The 13,768-nt window shown below is 44.3% G+C and overlaps 1 protein-coding gene across 6 annotated transcripts in view; it reads right to left on the bottom strand.

Annotated features, from left to right (window-relative positions):
- Nucleotides 1–13,768, bottom strand: part of tenm3 (teneurin transmembrane protein 3) — a 909,202-nt gene that overhangs the window by 586,106 nt on the left and 309,328 nt on the right. For all 6 annotated transcript variants that reach the window (XM_080189440.1, XM_080189438.1, XM_080189437.1 and 3 more), the window contains exon 4: nt 3,618–3,918. In XM_080189440.1, the coding sequence (XP_080045566.1) occupies nt 3,618–3,846 (229 nt within the window). In that variant the 5' untranslated portion in view covers nt 3,847–3,918. The remainder of the gene's footprint in view (nt 1–3,617; nt 3,919–13,768) is intronic.

The raw sequence follows: 13,768 nt of genomic DNA on the forward strand, positions 1-13,768 counted from the left end.
TCCAGCTGGCTTTCTACTTAATCCATGTTTCAATGTGAGCTTTCAGTTTCTACAGAACGCCCGAATGCGCAGCTGGTAAAGGCAGCCTTTCACCTGGATCCCTACAGATAAGTGAGAGGCTCTGCATTGCCATATCAGCCAACCTTTAGTTAGTGAAATAAAAAAAAACCTAAGCCTTAATTCTGAACCATTTCTAAGAATTAGCATGCCAATAACTGGTTCACTTCATGACACCTTATAGAAGCTGATTTAACATGGTTCGAAGTAGCAGGGGAAATGCTCCAGGGGACAGTAGCATGGTGTCTATATTGCTGACCGAGAGGCATAGGGTAATCCTCTGGAGCCAGGAGTTTGAATCCTGCCATAGCAGTTGGGGGAATTCATATTCAATTAAAAAAATGGAAATAGAATTGTTATTAATCATGAAACTATTGGATTGTTGTAAAACTCTATGCAGTTAATTGATTGTTGTTCAGGGGAGGAAGTCTGCCACAAGAACACAAATTGCCGGGAATACTCAGGAGGATATCTGCCACCCTCACAAGTGATTACAGATCTACAACTTGGTTGACTGGCCTCTGAAATATTGGGGCAAGTTATTCTGGCGTATCAAGCTACTACAGGGAAGAAAAATGGGTGTACCTGTGCCACATGGACCGCAGCAGTTCAAGAAGGCAGCTTCTTAAGGGCAATTAGGGACGGGCAATAAATACTGGCCTTGCCATCACTGCTGACATCCCACAACAAATAAAATTACATTGATAGTGAATTGTCCTTCATGGCAAATAATTCGCCAAAGCTTCACTGTCAAGTCTATGGGCGAGCGAGATACAAACGCTTCTGGGTCAAATATATTTTTAAAATACTATTTCTCATTACATTTAGACGAGTGACATAAAAGCACCCATGACACTGCTTGTAAAAAACAAACAGGGAAGTTCCACCCGGTATCCTGACCAATACTTGTCCCGAAAATAGAAGTAAAATACTGCGGATGCTGGAAATTTGAAATATAAACAGGAAGTTCTGGAAAAGCGCAGCAGGTCTGTGATGGGAGAAACAAGAGTTAATGCTTGGAGTCCAATATGGCTATTCTTCTGAACATGTGGTTCTGAAGAGCCACATGGACTCAAAATGTTAACTCTATATTTTTTCGATCCACAGATGCTGCCTGATCTGCTGAGCCTTTCCAGAACATTGTGTTTTTTTATTTCAGCATTTAATCCTGGTTTGTGGGATCTTGCTGTGCACAAATTGACTGCCAGGTTTCCTACGTTGCAGCAGTGGCCGCACTACAAAACCACTTCGGAGGCCATAAAGAGCTTTGGAACATCCGGAGGTGGTGGAAGGTGCTGTGTAAGTTGGTTTAAGGTTGTTGGAAGTAAAACTGGAAACTCTCAAGGGTACATTCTTTTGCTTTTAATAAGAAGAAAAACTCAGGTTTCCAGTAAAGGTGGGACCAGAACTGTTTGACTTGAGGACAAATGGCATCACTGACATTATTTCCAGGTGCAAAGTGAAGATCAGCATGGACATGGCACTCAATATGAGTATGGTTTGTGCTGCTGGGAGCAATCATGAAAGTCAGCCTGTCCCTTTGCCACTTTCTCTCCTCCTCCACTGAAGACTTTCCAGACGTATCTCAGTTTGGTATGGCTCCTGTCCTGACCAAGACCTCAGGGAACTACAAAGAATCGTGAATGTAGCCCACTCTATCACGCAAACCAGCCTCCCACCCATTGGCTCTGTCTACTCTTCCTGATGCCTCGGAGAAGCAACCAGCATAATCGAGGACTCCATGCACCCCAGACATACTCTCTTCCGTCTTCTTCCATTCAGAAAAAGGTACAAAAGTCTGAGGTCACGTACCAATCGACTCAAGAACAGCTTCTTCCCTCAGACTTTTGAACACCTACCAATTGACTCAAGAGCAGCTTCTGCCATCAGACTGTTGAATGAACCTACCTTATATTAAATTTCTTTCCGCCCAAGCTATCACTATAACACTACATTCTGTACCCTCTCATTTCTGAACTGAATGCTTTTTCTATGTAGCACAAGAAACAATAATTTTCACTGTATCCCAATACATGTGACAATGATAAATCAAATCAAATCAAATCATTCACTTGCAGGTAGGGCTTCAAACCCGGTGGCGGCTACTTTATCTGTCCATCCTTTGTTTGTGAGATTGAGACAGTAAATGTCAGCAGACTACTGATAATTGGGACATCACCACTAATCCAGAGCCTAATCTCAGTTGATACCCATGCACTCGACTTCCAGGGCACTTACTCTTCCTGCTTTCCCTGTGACCCTGAAAAGAGATTTTCCATAGAATTCTAATGCAGTCACAAGAGAACCAAATCTATTTTTCCTGTTGATAAAATATCAAAAACATTCCAGTACTGAATTTTATTCTTTTCAGATCTCCTACCATTCTCAGGTTCTTTTTGCCATTAAACATTGCTTCCAGCCCAATTTCCATTTTATCTTCAGTTAACTTTGCTGGGTTTTTGACCTCGTCACAACAGATGAAACTCCCAAATCTCCCAAAATGAAGGGTGAATGTGAAAATCTGAACTCTAGACTTCCTTTTACATTCAAAGACAGAAATGAGAAGAAATTTTTTTGCTCAAAAGGTTGAACATCTTTAGAACTCTGTACCCCCAGATCGTGCATGTGCCAGCATTGACTATACCCAAGGATGAGATTAGTTTATTAGTCACAAGTAGACTTACATTAATCCCCTAGTCAGCACACTTAAACTTTGTCAACAGAAATGAACCTTTTCTTATTTTATTAAACTCTTGTGTGGACAAAACCAAAATGAACAAATTTGCACAAGCACTTTCCATGAGTCTGGTTTCATGGTGGGCTAGAAATCTCGGCCATTGTTTTAAAATTGAATGTAGAGGGAGGGGATTCTCTGGTGGGGAGGGCATCACACCATTTGAGAATAATACTGGTGGATTGTGCTGTACCTCAGTCTGGGGAGGTTGGGGTGCTCTGACCCCACACCTCAGTTAGCATCCACTTCCCTGTCTATTCTGCAATCTTTGCAGCCACATGCCTTCTACAGTTAACAGTTTCCCACTCATCTTATTGCAGTGTCTGATGACCTATCGTATGTCTCCATCACCTGGCTACCCACTCCCCTTTTCTCTCTCACACTCCCAGTGCAGAACATTCAGCGTGCATCAGAATCATATTTCTCATCTTCTGGGAAGCTGCCAGGTCAATGTCTTGTTTTTTCACATCTGATTCATAACTTGTGAGGAGCACCTCATTGCTTGGTAGGTATGGCATGAAGTGACCCACCATTCCCATAAGATCAATGGACATATGACTTCTTTCATTTTGTGTAGGTGAGGATGGCACTTACTGGTGGGTAATATTGCCCATCCTATTGGGCTGACAACATGAATTGTCAGCCAGACAGTATGGGCTTGAGTCACACATAGGCTGAAGCAGGTAGTCCCAACCAAGTGGAGACCATTGTTGTGGAGAGAGTTAACTCTTCACTTGGGGTTGCTAGGCCAGGAAAACAGCCACAAAGTTACCAAAACACATAAATACAAATGGTTACACTATATAAAGTGACGCTTTCTTTTTACCTGGCCTTGTGTACTCATCAGCCTCCCTGTGCACCAAATCTTTCACTCTGTTGCCATATAGGAGTCTTGTATCGTGATCATAAGCTTTGAGAGTCTCGCTAGAGCTATAGGATTTCTGAGTGGGAACTCGACAATCGTCGTTGTCTACTGATGAGCTTGTGTAGCGTCGTTCCTTATCGCGCCTGTTTTTAGTCAGGGAGCAGTAAGGCCTACGTTCCTTCACATCCATACTGCAGGCATTATGTGTCCAACCCTTGCGTGTCTCACTCTGATCTCCTCTCGGTGCTCAGCTCAACAAGACCTGCACAAGAAAAGAAACAAAACAAAGAGTGGTCAAAGAGAGCATGTGGCGAATGCCCACTGCATGGCCTTTGCCATCGCCCACTTTCTCATAACGCTCCTTCTACGCTGCTAAGAGCCTACAACTTATCCAGCAGAGAAATGATGCAGGCACTGCCTCGTTGAAATGCAAAAATCTATGGATCCGGTCTTTTTTTTTGCACATTTGAATTTCCCCCATGACTGTAGCATCACCTGCAAAGCACAGATGAAGGAAACTGTTTCTTCTTCAGTTCCACATTTGTACGGCTGGAGAAAAGCAAAACAAAGGAATAGGGAAGCAGTTTAAAAAGCCTTGACAATTGAGAGAGAACATTTCCATTGGTGAATTGTGGGGAGAAGGGGAAGATGGGCCTCAGCTCCCTGTGTTGACTTGGCTCCAATCGAACAGGTTTAGCACTGTTTCCATGACAGCAATTGTCAAATTAATTTTGGGTTCCCAGCTGTCATTCAAAAAAGCGCATGCCCACACCAGTACCAAAATAAAAGTGCTCACCACCTTCTCACCATCATATCTATTTGTCTCAGAGATTAGAGGCGCTTTGCTTCGTGAATTGTGGGGCAGTCTTGGAATTTGATTAGTGTAGCCCAGCGTCAATGTGAAGTGGGGCAGCAGGGTGTCACAGTGCTGAGCACTGCTGCCTCAGACTGCCAAGGACCTGGATTCGATTTCCAGCTTGGGTCTTTGTGGAGTCTGTGTGGGTTTTCTCTGGGTGCTCCCGTTTTCTCCAAAAAATGTGCTGGCCATGCTGAATCTTCCCTCAGTATACCCTAAGAGACAGCAGAATGTGGCGACTAATGGATTTTTACAGTCTCTTCATTGCAGTGTCAATGTAAGCCTACTTGTGATGTTAATAATAAGAAAGTGGATGAATTAATTTAACTGAAATGACTTATTCTCTCATTCACAGCATCCCATACATGCATCTCTTCCGTAGCATCTTTTCACGCGCTGGGGGGAATTTAAACATTACTGAAGTCTATTATGGCGTGTGGCGCTGGGGTCATTGTTGATTGATAATGTGCTTAACTGGATGGTTACCCTACACATGCTGTTAACAGACAAACTGTGCTTGAGCACGCTTGCCAATGAAGTGACCTGATGTCACGCACTTAGTATTCCCAGCAAAATCTGGGCCGACCGTTTTGGCACAGCTCCAGAGGTTGCGCCCTTCATTGTTGACATCTGTCATTGTTGGCAATGCCGCTCACCATTGACTGCACTGACCTAATGTAAAATGACCCTGGGTAAACCATCTGAAACGTATCCTGGAGTGGTCAATATGAACAGATTTCACATCCATTGGTCTCTTGCTTAGTTGAACACCTGAGGAATATAACTACATTCATGCTGAGGATGTTTATTAGTGATGGACTTCAAAGCTTATGAGGATGTGTTTAGCTGTTTATGATAAACCAATTGCAATGTTTTGAGTTTTATTGATTAAGGAGAAATTGAAAATTTGAACAACCTTTTATCTTCATTGATAGTGCTAACTTCCATCTATTTATTTTCTCGGCGTAATTACATAGTCATTTTCAATATATATCATGACCTTATTCATATTTGTCCAACCAATGTCTATTTGAACTTTGGGAAAACATTCATGAAGTATCATTAGGACATAATGGCTAGTAATAAAAGAGGAGGAAGTTCAGGCGAGAGACTTGGTTGAAAGAATTGCTGACGGTAGCCGTGAGTGGGGAATAATGTCAGGATAAAATCACACAGGATTTGGGGCGGGGTTGACTGAAAAAAAATCACATGGGATTTGAGATGGACTGGCTAGATGGATACAGAACTGGCTTGGTTATAGAATCATAGTGCAGAAGGAGGCCATTGGGTTCATCAAGCCTGCACCGACCACAATCCCACCCAGGCCCCATTCCCATAACCCCAAGAATTTACCTTAGCTAGTCCTCCTGATACTAAGAGCAATTAGCATGGCCAATCCACCTAACTCACACATTTTTGGACTGTGGGAGAAACTGGAGTACCCAGAGGAAACCCACAATGACACAAGGAGAATGTGCAAACCCCACGCAAACAGCAACCCAAGCTGGATAGTGGACACAGGTCCCTGACACTCTGAGGCAGCAGTGCTAACCACTGTGCCACCATGCCACCTAAGAAGATGGAGAGTTGCGGTGGAAGAGTGTTTTCAGAATGAAGATCTATAGCTAGTGGCGTTCTGCAGGGATTAGTGCTGGGATCTATGTTGTTTGTAGTATATATAAATGATCTGGAGGAAGATGTGGGGGGTCTGATTAATAAGTTTTCAGATGACATGAAGATTGGTGGAGTTGCTGATAGTGCTGGGGATTGTCAGCAGATACAACAGATAGATAGATTGGAGATTTGGGCAGGGAAATGACAGATGGAGTTTAATCCGGACAAATGCGAGGTGAGGCATTTTGTAGGATCAAATTTAAGTGTGAATTATACTGTAAATGGCAGAACCCTTAGGAATATTAACATACAGAGGGAAATGAGTGTGCTTGTCCACAGTTCCCGAGAAGTGGAAACACAGGTGGCCAAGGTGATTAAGAAAGCATATCGCATGCTTGGCTTCATCGGCCAGGGGATTGAGTACAAAAGTTGGGAAATCATGTTGCAGCCATATAATTAATGGGTTAGGCTGCATTTGGAGTATGACACACAGTTCTAGTCAACACACCACCACAAGGACATGGAAGCTTTGGAGACAGCGCAAGGAAGGTTCACCAGGATGTTGCCTGGTCCCGAGGACGTTGGCTACGAGGACAGTTTGAATAAACTAAGATTATTTTCACTGGAAAGACAGAGGTTGAGGGAAGGCCTGATAGAAGTTGACAAAATTATGAGAGTCATGGACAGAATGGATCGTTTTTTCCAAGGGTGCATGTGTCAATTACAAGAGAGCAGAGGTTCAAGGTGAGAGGGGGAAAGTTTAAGGGAGATGTGCGGAAGAGATTTTCATGCAGTGAGTGGTGGGTGCCCATAACGCGCTGCCAGAGGAGGTGGTGGAAACAGGCACATTAGCAACAATCATGAACAGGGAGAGAACAGAGGGATATGAACTGAGTAAGGGCAGAAGGTTTTTTTTAGTTTAGTTAGGGCATCATGATCAGTACAGGCTTGGAGGGTTGAATGGTCTGTTCCTATGCTGTACCTTTCTTTGTTCTTTGTTCTGATAATTATTTTAACATTTTAGGTACTTGGGCCAGTGTACGGCAGATGCAGTTACATATTATTAATTGTAAAGTAATTAGGATGGAAGTGATGAACAAGATATGAAGACATTCCCAAAAATGTATAAGTATAGGCCTTAAACTGAGTCAAAGCAACATTTTATTTCGCACTGGCTGCAAATTCAGTAAAGCCATTCTGATGTTTAAGTTTAATCTTTCATCTTGTGGGTAGATCGGGTTTTCCAGTGGAAGTATCAGAGAAATCCATTCAATTGCTTCTTCCAATACTACCCACTGGATTTGAATTTGAGAGAAAGGGATGGAAGGAGAGAATGTGTATGAGTGAGAGTGTGTGAGATCAAGACAGGGAGAGAGAGAGAAAAAGAGAGAACAGAAATATGAACAGAATGAAAAGAAAACTTGGCAGTTGCTGGGGAAGTTGTAATTCTGGAACAATGCCCGTCAACAATTGGTAGACTGTAGGGCAATGACCATATTCTATGAGGACAGGGAATGAATAGAACAACACAAAGCAAGATCTGTTTTAAACAATTTCTTTGCTCGCATCTCATTTTTTTTGGAGACTTAATTACAGCCAACACTTGGCATCTTTGAGAATTAATTATAGCTGTGATGAAGGCTTCAAGAGAGACAAAACATTGATCATAAAATTCACTAAAAAAAATACATAGAAAGCGGCATGTTGAATCCAACATCTATGAAAGAGGTTGATACCCATTGACTTAAATCCGCATCGAATGGCACTTACAAGTGAGCAATTGCTCCTGATAACAGGCTGATCTGAGCACTCAGCTAAGAAAACAGTCTGGTGAGGGAGGCATGATAGGCTGAAAAATGGGACGACGTCCACACAAACAACTCTCACAGAGGTCTGAAAGCAGATTGTCTGCTGGGTTTCCTGCCAGGGAATGCAATTTGATAAAGGGTTAGAATACAGATTGAGTAAGATAAAGCTGAAAGAGGAGTCCAGAACCTCCTGTTCACCTCTTTCCAGAAAGAATGGGAGGGTTTGCCTTGTCCTCATCTCCCCACCCCACCAGTCTCCTTATTCAACAGACCATCCTCCACCATTTCCATCATCTCCAGTGCGATGCCTCCACCAGTCATAACTTCTGCTCCACTCCCCTTTTGTCTTACTGAAGGGACTGCTTACTCTGTGGTGCACAGGTTAATCCTGCAGTCACTCCCTCCCCTTCTGACTGCATCTTTCTTTGCAAGCAGAGGAAATTCTACGTTTACCTCCTCCCTCCTCAAACCAAACACTCCTTGCAGTTTTCTGGTATTTCCTTCAATTTAGTACATTCTGTCTGTTGCTCACGGTGATTGCTTATCTTAGCTGCAAAGGCCAAGTTCAGTTCTGTCTTGAACATATCTAATGAACTGGCCCCAATAGCTTTCTGTGGTAGAGAATTCCACAGGTTCACAACTCTCTGTGTGGAGTTCTTCCTCATCTCAGTCCTGAATGGCTTACCCTTTATTCTTAGACTGTGATCCTTAGTTCTGGACTTCCCCAACTTCGGGAATATTTGTCCCACATCTAGCCTGTCCAGTCCCATCAAGGATTTTATACGTTTCCATGAGATTGTACATGTCAATCAGCCTCCTCTCTCTGATGAGAACAACACCAGCCTCTCTCATATGTGCAACACCCCAACTCAGGCAACGTCCTGATGAATCTCCTCTGCACCCGCTCGAATGCAATCGCACCTCCCAACAATGTGACGACCAGAATTGCACACAGTCCTCCAACTGTGGCCTAACAATTTTATACAGCTCCATCATAACCTCCCTATCCTTACATTCTATGCCTCAGCTAATAAAGACAAGTATCCCATATGCTTCTTCTTAACCACCTTGTCTATCTGTCCTGCTGCCTTCAAGGATTTTTGGACATGCACCCCCAAGGTCCTGCTGGTCCTCTGTACTTCCTACCATCCTATTATTCATTGCGTATTCCCTTGGCCTATTAGTCCTCCTAAAATGTATCACCTCACACTTTTCAGGATTAAATTCCATTGGCCACTTTTCTGCCCATTCCATTTGCCATTTGTCCTATTACCACTCACTCTGGCTTTTCCTTGTGAAACCTTGGGTCATTTAATCTCTCCTTCCACTCTGCTCTTTTTTTCCACCTTTCCCTGCTCTATAAAGACTACTTAATTCCTAAATTTTCTGAGTTCTGATGAAAGGCCACAGACGCGAAACATTAACTCAGTTTCTCTCTGCCCAGATCAGGAGACCCAGCACGTTCAGGTCTTATTTCAGAAGCACAGCATCCACAGGATTTCGCTTTTTGTATGGGAGACAGTGCAGTAAATCCAATCACACGTGCAGAGGCCACATGAGCCACATGAGCAGATGTCAAGCAGTCAAACCTCCTGGAATGCAAGTCAGCAAGCCAACCTGGTTGTGGCAAAAATGCTGCTCATCTGCATAACAGCAGTCACTTCAATCTAATTTTACGCAGAATGCTTTTGAGACATTTCTGAGAAGTAAACAGCCAAATAAAGTCAAGTGTTTTGTAAACCTAGAAGCTTTGTATTCAGTCATTTTTGAAAAACACAGTAAAACCTGCACAAAATGTTCCAACTGTCTTTGAGGAATGCATCCAAGACAATTAAATATGTTCTCTTAAACATGAATTCCATCACCAATAAAGATTCTTAGTATGAACTTTCATGATGCATTATCACTTTTTTTTACAATAAATATTTTACAAGGTTGATTCCTGGACCCACAGCTTTTTATTTTGCCCAGTCCATGCAAGACTTTAATGTCCCTGAGTGCTGGTTTTAGAAAGAGGAAAGAAAGACTTGCATTTATATACTGCCTTTCAGGACCACTGGATATCCCAATGCACTTTGAGGAATCAATGGAGTACTTCTGAAGTGTCATCACCTTCATAATGTAGGAAATGAATCAGCTAATCGGTGCACAGCAATTTCCCACAAGTAGCGATGTGACAATACCCAAGTTATATGTTTGTGTTTGGGGTGTCAACTGCGGGATAAATATTCGCCTGAATTTTGGGGATAACTCCTGGATTCTGATTCAAATAATTGCATGGGATGTTTCTTTGTCCACAGGAAAGGGCAGACTGGGACCCAGCTGCAGCTCCCACCCAAATGAGAGTACCTCCAAAAACATAGCATGCCTCAATGCTGCATTGGAGTGACAGCCAAGATTATTTAAATTTGGAGTTTATTTATTCCCCTGATGAAGGAGCAGCACTCCAAAAGCTCATGATTCCAAATAAACCTGTTGGACTTTAACCTGGTGTTCTTACTGTGCCCACTCCAGTCCAATGCCGGCATCTCCACATCATTATTTATTAGTAAAGTTTAAAATTTATTAGTCACAAGTGAGGCTTACATTAACACTGCAATGAAGTTACTGTGAAATTCCCTAATCGCCATACTCTGGTGCCTGTTTGGATCAATGCATCTAATCGGCAGGTCTTTCAGGCAGGAGAATTTAGCATGGCCAATGCATCTAATCAGCACATCTTTGGAGTGTCGGAGGAATCTGGAGCACTCAAGGAAAGCCATGCAGACACAGGGAGAACATGCAGACTCTGCACTGACAGTGACCCAAGCCAGGAATCGAACTGGGTCCCTGGTGCTGCAAAGCAGCAGTGTTAACCACTGTGCTACTAGACTGTGCCGTCGTGATCAATTTCAGGGATCCTCTTGAACACACAAGCTTCGGACTCAGGGGTGAGAGTGCTATGAACTGAGCCACAGCCTCTGGGCATTTGGAGGGCTGTTGCAGTTACCACCTGTTTTTGTGTGCATGTGAGTGTGGACTTGGGGTGTGCATTTGAACAATCGCCAATTCTATACCTGCCTCAGCTCATCTGCGCCTGAAAGCCTGATCCATGTCTTTGTTAATTAAAAACCTGATGATTACAATGCAATCCTAAATTCTGCCCTTGAAATCATCTCTAGCTTTGCCCACATTCATAGATCAAACACCAATTTCCATTCACCAAATCAGCTCTGTATTTGCAGACCTACGCTGGCTCCCAGTTGTGTAACCCTTTGATTTTAAAATTCTCATTCTTGCTTTCAAATCCTTTCAGAGCCTCTCTTCTCCCCATCTCTGCAACCTTCTCCAGCCTGCAGCCCTTTGAGATAACTGCGCTCATCTAATATTGAATGTTCTGGCAGCCCTGATTTAATCGCTCACATGGGGCCTGATCTCTGGAATATGCTCTCTAACTCTGTCTTCCTTCAAGCCGCTCATTAAAACCTACCTCTTCGACCAAGTGTTTGACCACTTGCCCTATTGTCAAATTTTGTTTTATATCATAATGGCACAGAGGCACAGTGGTTAGCACTGCTGCCTCACAGTGCCAGGGACCCAGGTGCAATTCCAGCCTTGGATGACGGTCTGTGTGGAGTTTGTACATTCTCCCCATGTCTGCATGGGTTTCCTCCAGGTGCTGTGATTTCCTCCCAAGTCCAAAGATGTGCAGGTTAGGTGGAATGGTCATGCTAAACTGCATCTTAGTGTCCCAAGATGTATAGGTTAGATGAATTAGCCATGGTAAATGTATGGGGTTAACGGCGATAGGGCGGGGGATAGGGTCTGGGTCAGATACACTGTCAGAAAGTCAGTGCAGACTTGATGGGCTGAATAGCCTCTTTCTGCACTGCAGGGATTTTATGATTCAAAGATTGTGGGGTTCAATGATAATGGTTCTGCAAAGGTATATATCAGTGCAAGTATATATCAATGTAACTCATAATTGCAGCAACCTTCTCAATCAATTAACAGCAATGTTGCCACTAAATTGTAGAGATGCATGTAGTAATTGGGAATATGATGTGCAGGGAACAAAAGGAAAGGAACACGCTCAGCTCTGTGTCAATCTTAAAGAGGTCACGAAGTCCACAAGCAGCAATGATATAGCAAACAGAAGTGGAAGGGAATGTTGCTCAGTCACTCTTCCTTGCAATGACAAGCCCATGGGAAAGGCAGCTGGCTGCTGCTCCCACTCACTGCCATTGCCAGATTCATCCAGGTCAACAACTATTTGCCCCAGCTCCATCTCTAAGTTGACGAAGCTCCGAATTCTTTCCATCTCTGAGCCTCTGGTTATCCTGTGCCACTCCAAACCTGCTCAATAATTATGAGCGTCTTAAACAGCAACAGCCCCTGATATTTATACAGTGCTCTGTATTGTGAAAAATGCCCCCAGGTGCTTTGGAGAGGTCATGGAGAATGGGGTAGGGGAGGAGAGAACAAAATAGAAAGGAATGCAAGGAGTGGCCAAAAGCTTGATTAAAAAGTTGGGTTTGAAGGCTACTTTTCAATGGGAAGAGAGAGGGACAGAGATATGGAGATGGAGGGCTTTCAGCTGAGTGTTTTGGGGGCTTGAGTAAGTGCATGTTGTGCCATCACTGGAGTGGTGAAGGGAGCAGACAGGTAGAGGAATGAAGGCTGGGAAGAGGAGAGAATGGGGAATGGATGAAGGGGCAGAATTTGAGCAGTGTGAGCTCTGGAAGAAACTGAAGATAAGAATGAGGATTTAAATTCTAAAATGAATGCATCAAGAGAATGGAAGCCAGTATAGATGAGGAGGGTGAGGGAACAGTGATACCATGTGTGGGAAGGAGCAAATGTGCTTTCATATTCATTCAATCTGGCAACTGTGTTGGGTCAAGGCTCGCTAAGAAGGCTTTGGAGAAATTGGGGGCGATTCTCCCAAAAAAAAGTCTAAGCGTGGAATTTGTATGAAAACTGGAATAAATCATGCTGTTTTTCTCAGTGGGAGTTCAGAGAAGAATCTCCCACACTCTGTGCGCTGCTGAGTGCACCAGCATAAATCATGTAAAAAATCAGGGGGTGGAGTGTATTCCCGCCCGGGAGGCCAGCTGAGCGGGCCACTGCACAAGCACCAATCCGTCAATGCCGAGACTGGCACATGCGCATTGGACCCCGTCTGCCAGCCTCCTGATTATTGACGAGCTCGATTGTTGACCAGCCCAGCACCCCCGCAACACTGGCCCTCTGGCCCTGCATGGCCCGAATGCTGGCCTGTGAACGTGCCTGGGCCCAGCCTCAACTACCCCCATCCCATCCCCACAGCCCCAATTTCCAGATTCCCCCCCCCCCCCCACCAATCTCCCTTTCCCCCGCCAGCAGCCCCAACCCCACCCCCAAGCAGGCTGACCACTACAGTGGGCAGCCCCGATTGCTGGCCCCCCCTTCCTCTGCTCGCAATCCCAGTGCAAGAGTGATGTTGGGACACCCTCCCCACCCCCACCGATCACCCTCTCAGAGGCCTTGCTGCATCAGGTCCCGCCCCCTTTGCATTGCCCCATCCCCTGGGCATTGGCACTTTGCCTCTTGGGCAGTGCCAGGGGCCTAGGCTGATACTGTCAAGTTGCCAATGTCCAGGGGGCAACTCTCCACCAGTGATTGACCCCTGTGAGGGCCCCAATTGCACCCCTTTAACTCCAGCGGGGCTGGACTGCCAGGTCCTCATGAGTGGGGAGCTACTGCAAACTCCGCTGGAGTGAAATACTCTTGGCATCCGGGAGGTGAGGGGGGAGGTTTATATTATAATTATATGTAAATGACATTAAAATATCCTCTTGAATACATAATGCAGC

The sequence above is a fragment of the Carcharhinus amblyrhynchos genome, chromosome 5 (assembly GCF_965287045.1).
Source record: "Carcharhinus amblyrhynchos chromosome 5, sCarAmb.v2.hapA, whole genome shotgun sequence".
Classification (NCBI taxonomy): Eukaryota; Metazoa; Chordata; class Chondrichthyes; order Carcharhiniformes; family Carcharhinidae; genus Carcharhinus; species Carcharhinus amblyrhynchos.